Source organism: Tribolium madens, unplaced genomic scaffold, assembly GCF_015345945.1.
Source record: "Tribolium madens isolate multiple individuals breed KSU strain unplaced genomic scaffold, Tmad_KSU_1.1 Scaffold_19;HRSCAF=116;Tcas5.2_LG9, whole genome shotgun sequence".
NCBI lineage: Eukaryota > Metazoa > Arthropoda > Insecta > Coleoptera > Tenebrionidae > Tribolium > Tribolium madens.
In genome coordinates, this window is record NW_025400983.1 from 1,859,790 (window position 1) to 1,874,525 (window position 14,736).

The 14,736-nt window shown below is 30.8% G+C and overlaps 4 protein-coding genes across 8 annotated transcripts in view; 2 read left to right on the forward strand and 2 right to left on the reverse strand.

Moving 5' to 3' along the window:
- LOC123015828 overlaps positions 1-1,893 on the forward strand; it is an 11,491-nt gene extending 9,598 nt beyond the window's left edge. Inside the window, exon 4 of the mRNA XM_044415828.1 lies at positions 1,434-1,893. Coding sequence (XP_044271763.1) covers positions 1,434-1,861 — 428 coding nt within the window. The 3' untranslated portion in view covers positions 1,862-1,893. The remainder of the gene's footprint in view (positions 1-1,433) is intronic.
- Positions 1,859-3,210, reverse strand: LOC123015827 (THO complex subunit 6). Its single transcript, XM_044415827.1, has 4 exons — positions 2,910-3,210; positions 2,475-2,864; positions 2,260-2,422; positions 1,859-2,210 (listed from the first exon to the last, which is right to left on the reverse strand). Exons 1-4 carry the CDS (start codon positions 3,020-3,022, stop codon positions 1,890-1,892), a joined length of 987 nt encoding a protein of 328 aa, XP_044271762.1. The 5' UTR covers positions 3,023-3,210; the 3' UTR covers positions 1,859-1,889.
- Positions 3,211-3,358: 148 nt separating this feature from the next.
- LOC123015829 (DNA oxidative demethylase ALKBH2-like) overlaps positions 3,359-14,736 on the reverse strand; it is a 23,243-nt gene continuing 11,865 nt past the window's right edge. For 2 of the 5 annotated variants that reach the window (XM_044415834.1, XM_044415832.1), the window contains exons 2-5: positions 4,089-4,286; positions 3,854-4,038; positions 3,654-3,808; positions 3,359-3,609 (exon numbers count right to left, since the gene is read on the reverse strand). In XM_044415834.1, the coding sequence (XP_044271769.1) occupies positions 3,464-3,609; positions 3,654-3,808; positions 3,854-4,038; positions 4,089-4,280 (678 nt within the window). In that variant the 5' untranslated portion in view covers positions 4,281-4,286 and the 3' untranslated portion in view covers positions 3,359-3,463. Of the gene's footprint in view, positions 3,610-3,653; positions 3,809-3,853; positions 4,039-4,088; positions 5,060-14,736 lie in introns of those variants that run through there. The other 3 variants (XM_044415831.1, XM_044415830.1, XM_044415829.1) reach the window with 3 other exon arrangements.
- Positions 4,604-14,736, forward strand: part of LOC123015826 — a 13,801-nt gene continuing 3,668 nt past the window's right edge. Inside the window, exons 1-3 of the mRNA XM_044415826.1 lie at positions 4,604-4,897; positions 8,207-8,284; positions 13,155-13,394. Coding sequence (XP_044271761.1) covers positions 8,215-8,284; positions 13,155-13,394 — 310 coding nt within the window. The 5' untranslated portion in view covers positions 4,604-4,897; positions 8,207-8,214. The remainder of the gene's footprint in view (positions 4,898-8,206; positions 8,285-13,154; positions 13,395-14,736) is intronic.

Sequence of the window (14,736 nt, forward strand, 5' to 3'; positions counted from 1 at the left end):
GAAAATAAGTCGAAAAATCACCTCATTAGTTAAGAAAATAATTCTATTTGTTTTTTAATGTGATTTTACTCAAATGGTCAAACAATGGCTAAATTAGGTAGAAAAGTTCATTATTTTGCCCTTTTGGGCACTTTTTGTACGCTTTTCAGTCAAAAAAAGAATTATTTTATAAAATTTCGTCACAAACAAGAGACTTATTTATTTTGCAAGATTTTGCCAAAATATGATTACAAATTACAAAAAATTAGTCTAAATTGACGTTATTTTGTTGGATTCAGCTCATTTTGAGTAAGATTTTGCCAAAAAATAAACCGAAAAACACAAAATTTGGTCGAAAATGGTGTTACTTGACCTTTTCAAATGTTCATATTGATCTAAAATCTCAGTTTTTTTTCGAGATTTTGCTAAAAGAAACCAAAAAAAACAACATAAAATCAAGTTTTCAAGTGTTTTAGCATGTTTTTCAGGTAATGACGTAACTATTTCGTAAATTTTCGTTAAAAAAACTATAGAATTAGACTAAAAATGTGTCATTTTTGCTTTTTTATCCAAGTTTTTGAGAAGATTTGCAAGATTTAAGTAGAAAACGTAAACATTTGACAGTAACAGAAAAATATAAATGTTGTAATTTTCTGAAAATATGTGCAAATCTGACAACTTTTTCAGCTCGGATCTGGTGAATTTGATTTTTCCGAGTTGGCAACTCTGATCGAAATCACAGACCACTTTGATCACAAAGCTTGGAGGGGTTATAAAGGGGGCTTCCGGTGCACGTAAAGTGTCCACATTTGCCACAATTCCAACTTAAAGTAGTAAAAACGTGACAACAAAATTTCACTCAAATTGGATAAAACGAGTCAAATTTTTAAACAAAAAACATAAACACTCAATTTTTCCTAAATTTGAGGTCGAAAACCCTTCAAGGCTTGTCTCAAATTAAATTTCCAGTTCAAAATTGCGATAAAACATCTCAAAACACATAATTATTGAAAATTTGAACGCAACTGTCACATTTGAATTGTCAGAAAATTGGGTTAAATTTTGACAGATTTGAGTAAAACTCGGAATTTTGGGGGTTTTTACACCCGCTGAATCACCCCCTGACCACATTTTAGTTTGATATGTTTCCAAACACATTTTAGGAGTCCCATGTCCAAATTAAATGTGATTTTTGTTAAATAAGTTGGCAACAATGAATTGAAAAAAATGACCTAGCAGGTTTCTTTGATTAAAAGGTGATTTGGAATAAAGAAAAATTTTTTTTAAAGTCGTTAAAAACAATGATTAACACATTGGATTACAAAAAACTGGTAAATTTTAGTTTGTCAAGTTGTCTCAATACAATAGTGTTTTTTACTAGATGACAGTTAACGTTGGTAACACTTATATTACTAATCGGGAAACACCCCATTTGATTGAATATCTCCCCTCAGGGATCATTCCGCCCCCCGAGGACGCCGCCCCCGCCCCCTGTTGGGAGAACAGCACCGACGTGTTCCCCAAACCTTGCGGCAACATGACCGACACGGAAAAACTGAGCTCAAAATCGGAATGCAGCGTGGAGACAATACGTTGCCCCAGTCGGCGCCTCCGCCCCTCGAGCACTTGCGAGGAACGCAGCGTCGACCGTCTCTACCTCAGCGCTGTGGCCTCCTCGAAACGTGGGGGCAAACCCCGCCGCCAGACGCTCCTAGTCATCACCAGCGACTACTTCGGCCCCGAAGCCGACGCCCTCCACGTGCAGAAGGGCGACGTGGTGGGGCTGTTGCACAGCCACGTGCCCGGCTGGTTCTGGGTGCGCAACAAAGGGGGCGCTGAGGGCTTCATACCGGCGGTTATAGCCGGTCACGGTTTTTTGTAAATTTGTAAAAAATTATTTATTAAATTAATTAATATAAAGAGAGTTGCAAGTTTTTGTAAATGAAATTGCTACAAACGTCGATTTTGGGGCTCGACCCCGCGATACACAAAGTCTGGAAGGGCTCCTCCTGGTGGACGGCGCTGTAACTAGTCACGGGGGACGTGGGGATCTCCGTTATGATGTCCCCATTGAAGCTCATCTGGTAGAACAAACTCGAGCGCCCCCCTGCGAAAATCCTGTCTTGGTAGATCTCCGCCACGTGAATGCCTTTATCATCAATGGGGAACACTGTGGAGACATTTAAGGAGCGCAAATGCCATAAAGACAGTCGGGGGCCCCCGCCGCACAACTGAAACAACACATTAAGGGGGCTATTTGTCTCTAAAGCAACGAAATACCAGCCAATCGTCATTAATCCCAACACCCCCAATCCAAGGCCCTAGCTCCCCCCGTGCCACCTTATCCCGCGTGTGGGGCTCAATTCTGCTAACAGGGGGGCCACCTCGCACGTCCCACAACAACACAAGCCCGTCTTCGCCCCCCGAAACCAATTTATTGTTGCTAAAAATTCAAAATGGCCACAACTGAATTACAGGTTCCTGTAATCACTTACAAAAAGTTGATGCAATGGATGTAATTTTTGTGCCCCCGTAAACTCCTCACTTCCTTTCGTGTCTCAATGTTGAAAATGTAGACATTGTTGTCCCCACAGGCCGCAAAAAGCAAATTATTCTCATTTTCGAGGACCAAACAATTAACATCGGGTTTGTCGAAACTGTCTTTGGAATTGGGGATTTCGATTGACCACGAACATGAGGGCTTTTTGCTTGTCTTGACGTTCTTCCACGCGTACCCCAAAATCTCCCCAACTGTCCCGACTACAAGGAACGATTTCGTGGTCAATAAACTGTTTATTTGGACGTCTTCTTTGATCGTGAACGTGTTTTTGGGGAGTTGGTCCTCCTTAGTGATTGAACTTCCTTGATTTGTCAGTTTTGAGAGACTAAAAAGTCGGGTTAGGGGGCTATCAAAAATGACTCATACTTACTGGAACACGGAAATTGTGCCGTAGATGTCACCCACGACGAGGTAGTTGCCACAGGGGGTGAAAGTCTGGCTCAAAACCGTATTATAGAACGATTTATTCAGTTTATTCACCATTTTGAGGTTACAAAAATACAACCTTTTTTGTATTAAACCCAAGTCTAATAAACAATATTACGAAACAAACACGTTTTTTACTGACAATTCTGAGATTATAAAGAAGAGAAATGTGTTTTTAACACAGATACAGCCCCAAACAAAACACAACATAACCTCAAAAATTATTTATTGACATTTAATATCGACAACTTGATACACAACAGTGTTACACTGATTGCATAACTACAATATTTTTATTTTTTTTAATAAAAAACTTAATTTACATCAGTCACAACACTGTAGCTATTACAGGAGTAAAATTCTGACTCACAACCGTATTGTAAAACAATTTACTGCCCCAAAACTAAAACATTATTTATTTCACACTTTTGTTAAACTGGTTGCATAAACACAACTTTTTTTTTCATTTTTGCTGAAATAATTGTAGGAAACCCCCATTTACGTCTTCTTCGGGTTGATTTTCCTGAAAGTCAGGTTGAGTCGCACCCCTGGTGCCCTTTTGCACGGCGGCAGGGCGTGGTACCAGTAATTATTAGTAGGGGGGTTCATCAGGAGAAGACTCCCGTGTTGGAGTTGAATTTTGACTAAAATAAATAAATAAGTTGTGCAAAATCTCGTATTTGGGTACCTGGAGCTATGGTTCTCTCTTTTTTTCGACAGTCTTGATGTTTTAAAACAAACAGTCTTTGTTGGCCTAGAGACAAGGAGGCTATTGGGGTGCCCTTATCTAACTCAGATTCGTTGTCTTTGTGCTCCCCTATATGGTCATTGCCGTCCCGATACCTAAAAAATTTCTTGGGGGGCTATTTTCTTTATTTTTTTTCTTACCTGTTTATAAGAACAAAATTATAATTAAACCCCGTGACACGTTTCAGGAGGTCACGAACTGAAATCAGAGTCTCAGTCCAGGGTTTACAAGGGACTGAAGTGCCTGAAAACTTGTAAATCGTCCCTTGGTCCCCATATGCTGCTTGTTGTCGCGGAATTTGGTGCCATTTCCCGAAAACTTTCACCTGAAAGCCCCCATTATCAAGTTTCAGGTTTCAGACGCCCCAAATCTCACTTTAGATAAGTCACCGGTGAGATATTCAACTGTATCCTCCAATTGTTGCATCAACTCACTCGCTACGTCGCTCGAGAGTAGCGAAAAATAGTCCAAATGCAAATTCTCAGCTCTGATTTCTCTCTTTCGAAGCTGAGAAGTCTCAATAGTCTCTAGACACGACCCCAGGTCGATTTTCCGTCTTTTAAACATAATTGTCTGCGAGAAAATTAAAAATTCAAAATGTGTCATGTCATTGTAGATTTATTATTCTAAACAAAGTTTAATAAAACCTTCATAAGTCCCCAACGTGGTAATAATACTAAACTCTCAAAGTTAGACACAATTAATGAAGTAATTTTGTTTTTGTCACATTGGCAGCGAGTTCAGTGACCTTAAAGGTCAAAAACCGCCAAATTTAACCTCAATTTTGCAACAAATGCCAATTAACGCAATTACTTTCTCTCTTCACCGCAATTAATCACTATTATGGGGGCCCCGGAACGCATCCTTACATCATTTGGGGCGCATCCGTGAAAGTAACGGCACTTGCTCTAAGTAAATAATTTCCTCTCTTACCCAACCGGTGGCTCTTTTCCGTGTTTCACGTTATATAAATTGGGGACTTGGGGGCTGGGTCACAATGCGTCGAAGTGAGAGGGCTATCAATGCGTGGTACCGTTTTCTGTGATTCTGCTCAGTGTGGGTTTCGCAGTTCGCGACCGTCAGTGTGCCACACGCGCCAGCTATAAACCGCAAACTGGGGAGAAAATTCGTGATTTTGTGAAATGTGAACTGTTTTTCACCGATCTTGGACGAAATTGCACTAGGTGAAGAAAAAACGTTTTTTTAGCGAGTTTTAATTAAAACACTCTGTATATTAATTATTTAAAATTCAGTTGCTAGGTAACATCAGTGATAACTAAATTGTCATTTTGACAATTTAGTGTGTTGCTTAGCACTGATTTTAATTAATCGCTTAATTATTTCTTTTTTTTTCAATTAATACTTTATTTGTTATTGTTTACTTATTTTTAGTTCCTGGTACATAATTAATTAGTTAATTAAGACAGACGTGATTAAAAATTCTTAATCAATTTTTTTCACCAGTTCTTATAAAGAAAATAATTTAATTATTTTATTGTACTTATCTAAAATTTTTGGAATTAGTGTAATATTCGTTCCGAATTGCTACTACTTTCAAGGTCAAATTCCTAAAAAAATGCCTTTAATTTCAAAAAAATTCAATTTCATAAAAATGCCGTTGAAATTCCAGTAATTCCAAAATATTTTACCGAAATTCCGGTATTCTAATAATCCATCGTAATTCTATTGTTTTCCGATTAATTCCTGTAATTTCAACTTAATTTACTGAATGTGTTGAATTTTCGAAAAAAAATTAAATGATTTCAAAAATAATTCCAGTAATTCACAAATAATTCCAGTAATTAAAAAAAATACACCTAAATTCCAATAATCCATAGTAATTCCAATGTTTCCAGATTAATTCCTTTAATTCCAACTTAATTTTTAAATTCCACAATAATTTCTATAATTCCAAAATTACAGTTAATTACATATAATTCCCGTAATTCACGAATAATTTCAGAAATTTGAAAAAAAACACCGGAATTCTAATAATCCATTGTAATTCCAATATTTTCATACTAATTTCTCTAATTCCAACTTATTATCGTAATTCCATAATAGTTCTTATAACTCCAAATTAATTTCCATAGTTCCAAATTCAACGTAATTTCCAAAAAAATTAGATGATTTAAAAAAAAAATCTAGCAATTCCAGAAAAATTATAGTAATTCACAAATAATTCCGATTGTTTTAAGAAATTCAAGGTAATTTTCAAAATAAATTAGATAATTTAAAAAAGAATTCTAGCAATTTCAAGAAATCACAAATAATTAAAAAAAATTCACCGAAATTCTCATAATTCCAATGTTGTCAGATTAATTTCTATAATTCAAACTTAATTCCAACTTATTATCTGTAATTTTAGAATAATTCCTGTAATTGCAAATTAATTTATGTTTAAAAGAAATTACCTTGAATAATTCCAGAAAAATTTCACTAAATCACAAATAATTCCGTTAACTTACGAATAATCTCAGGAATTCAAAAAAATCCACCGAAATTTCAATAATCGATCGTAATTCTATTGTTTCCCGATTAATTCCTGTAATTCTAACTTAATTTTCTAAATTCAACATAATTAAAAAAAAATATTTCAGGAAGAATTCCAGTAATTCAAAAATAATTCCGAAAATTCACAAATAATTTCAGTAATTCAAAAAAAAAATCCACCGAAATACCAATAATCCATCATAGATCCAATGTTCTTATAATTCCAACTTAATTTTCGTAATTCCACAAAAATTCCTATAACTCCAAATTAATTCTGATAATTCCAAATTTAAAATAGTTTTCAAGAAAATTAATGATTTCAAAAAGAATTTCAGCAATTCCAGAAAAATTACAGTAAATTAGATATAATTCCGCTAATTCACGAACAATTTCAGAAATTTGAAAAAAAACACCGAAATTCCAATAATCCATCGTAATTCCATAATAATGATCATAACTCCAAATTAATTTTGATAATTCTAAATTTAAAGTAATTTCTAAGAATATTAGATGATTTCAAAAAGAATTTCAGTAATTTCAAAAAAATTTATTAATTCACAAATAATTAATTTAGTAATTTAAAAATTAATTTAATTTCGATAATTTAGGAATAATTTCAGAAATTCAAAAAAATCTACCAAAACTTCAATAATGCATCGTAATTCCAATGTTTTCAGATTAATTCCTATAATTCCAACATAATTTTTGTAATTCCACAAAAATTCCTATAACTCCAAATTAATTTCGATAGACCTAAATGCAACGTGGTTTTCAAAATAAATGAGAAAATTTTAAAAGAATTCTAGCAATTCACAAATAATTCCAGTAATTCAAAAAAAAATCCACCAAAATTCTCATAATTCATCGTAATTCCAATGTTGACAGATTAATTTCTATAATTCAAACTTAATTCCAACTTAATTTCTGTAATTCTATAATAATTCTTGTAATTGCAAATTAATTCCGTTAAAAAATTCAATGTAATTATCTAAAAAGTGAAGTAATTCCAAACAATCCAAAAATAATTTTAATTTTAATATTTCCTAAAATTTTTATTAATTTTAAAGGTAACCCTCGATATTATATGATTGTTGGTTAGCAATTGCAGTTTACTTTTTAATATTTTCCAGCAATTTGAAACAGATATTAATTAATTGTTATTCCCGATTACAACGTTTGTGTTTCTTGAACCATAGTGCTTTATAATATGTAGTATTTGTTCCAAATTGCTGGACAATCAAGGTCAAATTCTATTGTTGTTTAGCAACTGTATACATTTTAACCTTGAATTATGCCAGCAATTTGAAACAAATACTAATTAATTCTCTTTTCAAATAAGTACAATTATTTGAATGGAAATTTGTTGTTTCGGTTTTTGACCTCGTGAATCATTTACTTTATTATAATTACTGTAGTATTTGTTCCAAATTGCAATGAGGTAGGGGCATTTTCACACTTATTTATTTTGACCGGATTTTCCACCTCGCCACAAGGAAGCTCCCCGGATTTTTCCGGGGCAATAGACAACAAAGTGGTAACCATGGCGACTCCCTCGCCTATTTTTAACCGTGTGCGAAAAAAAATCATTTTCGAATAAAAATTTCATTGAAATCTCGATGAGTGTTTTATGATAGCGAAACAAAGCGTTTTAATTGGATTTGTAATTTATGGTCCGGAATCGAATTTGGTGTGACATCAAAGCGGCCTGGCACGGCGTCACTCCATCGACCGGAGTATTCCTCAATTAGCAAGTCCGGGCGATGATGTGTTCCGGGGATTTTTCAACACCGGAAAAATCATCGTAAATGGCGTTTTTCGAGGCGAATCACGCGTTTTCTAGGCCGAGACGTGCGAAAAATTCGATATTTGCGGAGGACGAAATTCAAGGGAATTGTTGTTGGAAAAATCGACAACTTATCGCCACTTTTATTGCTTCGTGAGCATTGCGCGAATTTAATCATCGTAAAACGGAATTTTGAGGTGAAATATTCATTTTTCAGGAGCCAAAATGGTGGTTTATTCGTGGAGTTGGTCCTGGGTGATCCTTCTTGTGTTTCATTCGCGTCATACAACAGCAGGTGAGTGTTTGGTCGAATATCGATTCGGTGCGAATTCGGTGATGAGTTAAAAACGATCAGTTCCGGATGACCGGTAGACCGGAATTCCGGGTCTCCAAACAAAAATAACATTCACAAAAAGTATTTTAATCATGATTAAAACGGGATTTAAGCGGACAAAGAAAGCATTTTTCAGCAAGTAGTACATACAAATTTTTTCTACAATTATTTTATTTACCGCTATTTAATTCTTTTAGAGCCTTTATTGTTAATAAAAAAAGTGACTTTTTACGCAGTGGTAAAGGAGAGGCTTTGCTGTATCGTTTGACGTAGTTAATATTTGTTTTTGTTATACAGGGTGATAAATAAAAATTGTGCAATTTTCAAACATCTTTTATTGTTTTAAACAACTGATTTGAAATCCCTATAAATAATTAATTAATTAAAAAGTAAAGTTGTACTTGTTGGTAGAAAAAGTATTTTTCTGTCGTTTGCTAAATTATGCCATTTTTTGTAAAATTATGAAAACACATTTTCTTTCATTCTTCTAGGACAATTTTCATTATCAATAATTTTATATATTAGTAAAGAAGGCTTTGTTTTATTTTTTGACTTAATTTTTATGTGTTTTTATATACAGGGTGCTAACTAAAAGTGATAAATTTGTGTGATTTTGAGAACTTTGTTTTTTAAGCGTAACAAGTGTATATTTTTTGTCGTTTTAAAACTGTGACATTATGTTTTATTTCGACTGCGGCGTTGCCAAGTTATTGACAATTTTTTTCAAAATTTTGAAAATACGCGATTTGATTTAAATTTTTCTAGGGCTTTTATTATTAATAATAAAAAAGTCAAATTCTATTTGTTAATAAAAAAGGTCTTGTTCGATCGTTTGATATATTTAATTTTTATACAGGGTGTCAAATAAAAGTGATTGAAATGTGCGATTTTTGAACACTCAAAACCTAGTTTGTTTTTTTTAATTACAGTTTCCATACTTTTTTACATTCTTATTTGGTTTCCTAAATAGTTTGTTTGAGTTTTAGATTGCGGTGTTGCCTTTTTTTGTAAAATAGTGAAAACACAATTTTTAAATTCTTCTAGGACAATCTTCATTATCAATAGAAAGTAAGATTTTACACATTAGTAAAGAGGCCTTGTTTTATTTTTTGACTTAATTTTTATGTGTTTTTTATACAGAGTGCTAACTAAAAGAGCGATTTTTTGTATATTTTTTCAACATTTTTGTCGTCTTAAAACTGTAAAATCATGTTATATTTCGACTGCGGCGTTGCCAAGTTATTGACAATTTTTTTCAAAATTTTGTAAATACGCGATTTCATTTAAATTTTTCTAGGGCTTTTATTATTAATAATAAAAAGTCAAATTCTACTTGTTAATAAAAAAGGTCTTGTTCGATCGTTTGATATATTTAATTTTTATACAGGGTGTCAAATAAAAGTGATTGAAATGTGCGACACTCAAAACCTAGTTTGTTTTTTTTAATTACAGTTTCCATACTTTTTTACATTCTTATTTGGTTTCCTAAATAGTTTGTTTTAGTTTTAGATTGCCATTTTATGAAAACACATTTTTTAAAATCTCTTAGGTCAATTTTCATTATCAATGGAAAAGTAAGATTTAATAAGAAGACCTTGTTTTGTTTTTTGACTTGATTTTCGAGTGTTTTTTATATACAGGGTGCTAACTAAAATAAGTGATTAAATTGAGCGATTTTTAAGCGTAACAATTGTATATTTTTTGAACATTTTTTGTCGTTTTAAAAGTGTAAATTCATGTTTTATTTAGGTTGCGGCGTTGCCAAGTTATTGACAATTTTTTTCAAAATTTTGATAATACACGATTTGACTTAAATTTTTCTAGCGCATTTATTATTAATAATAAAAAAAAATTCTACTTGTTAATAAAAAAGGTCTTGTTCAATCATTTGATATATGTATTTTACTTTTATACAGGGTCTCAAACAAAAGTGATGAAAATGTGCGATTTTTGAACACTCAAAACTTAGATTTTTTTAAAAATGACAGTTTCTATACTTTTTCACATTTTTATTTGCTTTCCTTAATAGTTTGTTTTAGTTTTAGATTGCGGTGTTGCCATTTTTTGTAAAATTATGAAAACACATTTTCAAAATTTTTCTGGAACAATTCTTATTATCAATAGAAAAGTAAAATTTTATATATTAGTAAACAAGGCTTTGTTTTATTTTTTGACCTAATTTTTAAGTGTTTTTTATATACAGGGTGTCATATAAAAGTGATTAAATTGGGCGATTTTAAGCGTAATAACTGTTTTTCTTTAATAATTTGAATGTTTTTTCAAGATTTTTTTGTCGTTTTAAGACTGTAAAATCATGTTTTATTTCGGTTGCAGCGTTGCCAAATTCCTGACAATTTTTCTGTCGTTTGCTAAATTTTGCCATTTTTTGTAAAATTATGAAAACACATTTTTTTAATTCTTCTAAGACAATCTTCATTATCAATAGAAAGTAAGATTTTACACATTAGTAAAGAGGCCTTGTTTTATTTTTTTGACTTAATTTTTATGTGTATTTTATACAGAGTGCTAACTAAAAGTGATTAAATTGAGCGATTTTTGAGCGTAACAACTGTTTTTTTTTTAATAATTTGTGTATTTTTTCAACATTTTTTGTCGTCTTAAAACTGTAAAATCATGTTATTATTCGACTGCGGCGTTGCCAAGTTAATGACAATTTTTTTTTTAATTTTGAAAATACGCGATTTGATTTAAATTTTTCTAGCGCTTTTATTACTAATAATAAAAGGAGTCAAATTCTACTTGTTAATAAAAAAAGTCTTGTTCGATCGTTTGATATATTTCATTTTTATACAGGGTGTCAAATCAAAGTGATTAATATGTGCGATTTTTGAACACTCAAAACTTATTTTTTTTTAAATTACAGTTTCTATACTTTTTTACATTCTTATTTGTTTTCCTAAATGGTTTGTTTTAGTTTTAGATTGCGATGTTGCCTTTTTTGTAAAATTGTGAAAACACATTTTTTTAATTTTTTAAATTCTTCAAGGACAATCTTCATTATCAATAGAAAGTAAGATTTTACACATTAGTAAAGAAGGCCTTGTTTTATTTTTTAACTTCTTTTTTTATGTGTTTTTATATACAGGGTGCTAACTAAAAATGATTAAATTGAGCGATTTTTGAGCGTAACAACTGTTTTTTTTTTAATGACTTGTATATTTTTTCAACATTTTTGTCCTCTTAAAACTGTAAAATCATGTTTTATTTCGGTTGCGGCGTTGCCAAGTTATTAACAATTTTTTTTCAAAATTTTGGAAATATACGAATTGATTTAAATTTTTCTAGCGTTTTTATTACTAATAATAAAAAATCTACTTGTTGATAAAAAAGGTTTTTTTAGATCGTTTGATATATTTCATTTTTATACAGGGTGTCAAATAAAAGTGATTAAACCGTGCAATTTTTGAACAATCAAAACTTACTTTTTTTTTCAGTGACATCCTACAATTTTTTTTTTACATTCTTATTTGTTTTTGTCAATGGTAGGTTTTGGATTTTGGTTGCAGTGTTGCTATTTTTTAACAAATTTTAAAAATACATGTTTTATTATTTTAAATTCTTCTAGTATCTTTATTATTCACATTAGGAAAGTAAGATTCTATAAAGTAGTAAAAAAGACTTTGTTTTATGTTTTGACATTATTTCTATGTGTTTTTTTGTGTACAGGGTGCTAATAAAAGTGATGATTTTGTGCGATTTTTAAGCAATTTTTTTTAATAACAAAGTGTCATTTTTCAACATTTTTTGTCGTCCTGAACACTATAAAATTAATTTTAGTTTTTAAATTTTGGTTGCGCCGTTGCCAAATTATTGACTTTTTTACAAAATTTTGAAAATAAATAATTTGTTTTACATTTTTCTATCATCTTTATTATTAATAATTGAAAAGTAAAATTTTTCAGATTGGTACCGGTTGATGTAAAATGTGTCTTCTTTTTGTTATACAGGGTGTTAAATAAAAATGATCAAATTGTGCAATGTTTAACTTCGTTTTTTAATTGACAACTTGCATATTTTTATCTTCCTAAATACTATAAAACCATTTTCTCTTTTTAAATTTGATTGCAACGTTGCCATTTTTTTGGTAAAGTTTTTGAAAATACATGCTTTGTTTTAAAATCCTCTAGCATTTTTATTGTTAATAATAGAAAAATGAAATTTAACACGATGGTAAAAAGGACTTTGCTCTATAGTTTGATGTAATTTTCATTATTTTTATTATACAGTGTGTTGACTAAAAGTGAACAAATTTTACAGTTTACAAACAGTCATAAATTCTTATTCGTTCTTCTAAATTATACAAAAACATCTTTTTTTTTTGGAGTTTGGGTGCGACGTTGCCAAGTTGTTGCCATTTTTTTCAAAATTTTGAAAATTCTTGTTTTGATTTGAAATTCTTTTACCGCCTTGATTTTTAATAATAGAAAAGTAAAATTTCACATGTGGGTAAAAAGGGCTTTGGTCCATCGTTTAATTATTTTTGTTACTTAAATTTTAATTAATTTCGTTGTAAAAAAATGAAAAAATCCTCCACTGTGTTAATTTTATTTCGCGACCGCTTTCACACAGTTTATTTCATTTCATTTAAAAGTTATCATCTCGCTCGAGGTTGCAGAATTACATAATTAGCGTCACTTTCTCTCACAATAATAATAAAACGATGAATATTCTGACGCAACCGAATGCATAATTCTCTTATCAAGCATAACAACACGATATTAATTAGTCAAAACTTTGTAACTTAACACCTTGGATACAACAATAGACGATTGTTGCCCAATTATTGTGCCACTCTCCGGACTTTTTTCAGGCTTAATCCGGCACACGCGGGAAGTGTACCCGGAAATCGGGCCCGGAATCGACGAAACCCAAGTCTGTTTCGTCGGAGATGTGGTTTACGCCTCCGGTGAGGCGGTTCCGGCGGACCAGCCCTGTCTCAAATGCAAATGCCAACCGCCCGGAGTCCACTGCGAGACGGTCCGGTGTGCCAAAAAGTCCGGCTGCAAGGCGGTGCATCGGCCCGGAAAGTGCTGCCCGGACTACCAGTGTGGTAATTGCATTTTTTTTCTACTTTTTATTTTTAATTTAATTATTTTTTTAATTTTCTTATTTGTCTTACCAAATGCTGCAACGTTGCCATTTTATTATTTATTATTATACAGGGTGGTAACTAAAAATTAAATTGTGCAGTTTTTAAACTATCATAATTTTAGTCTGTTTATTAACAACCTGTATTACATTTTCATTTTCAATCGTTTTACTAAATTATATAAAAACATATAATATTTTTGGATCTTGGTTGCAACGTTGACAAGTTATTGATTTTTATTTTACAAAATTTTGAAAATACATTATTTGTCTTGTTTTTTATTTTTTATTTTTCTTTATACTTTTTATATTCTTATTTGTTTTCCTACAAACTATAAAATTTTCTATTTTTTGATTTGGTTACAACGTTGCCATTTTATTTGTAAAAATTTTGAAAATACATGCTTTGTTTTAATTTCAACTAGTATTTTTATTATTAACAATAGAAAAATAAAATTTGACATGATAGTAAAGAAGGCTTTACTCCATCGTTTGATCAAATTTTCATTGTTTTTGTTATACAGGGTGCTACTATACAGGGTCTTTTTATTAACAACCTGTATATTACTTTCTTTACATTCTTATTCATTTTACTAAATTATAAAAAAACATATTATATTTTTGGATTTTTACTGCAACGTTCCCAAGTTGATTTTTTTTACAAAACTTTGGAAATACATTATTTGTCTTATTTTTTATTTTCTTTTATACTTTTTATATTGTTATTTGTCTTCCTACATACTATAAAATATATTTTCTACTTTTTGATTTGGTCACAACGTTGCCATTTTTCCAAAATTTAAAAAATACATAATTTCTTTTGTTTTTTATTATTTTTATTATTTTACACTCTTTTTTAGATTTTTATGTTTTCCTAGACACTAAAATATATTTTTTAGTTTTTGATTTGGTTGCAACGTTGTCATTTTATTTGTAAAAATTTTAAAAATTCATACTTTGTTTTAAAATCATGTGGTATTTTTATTATTAACAACAAAAAAGTAAAATTTGACATAATGCTTCATCGTTTAATGTAATTTTTATTGTTTTTATAATACAGGGTGCTAACTAAAAATGAACAGATTGTGCAGTTTTCAAACTACATATCATAATTTTAGTCTTTTTAACAACCTCCTGTATATTATTTTATCTACATTTTTATTCGTTTTACTAAATATTATAAACACTTTTTATATTTGTGCATTTTGATTGCGAAGTTGCCAAGTTATTGACTTTTTTTTAATTGAAATATATTATTTGTTTTCTTTTTTTTCTTTTATATTTTTTATATTTGTATTTAATAG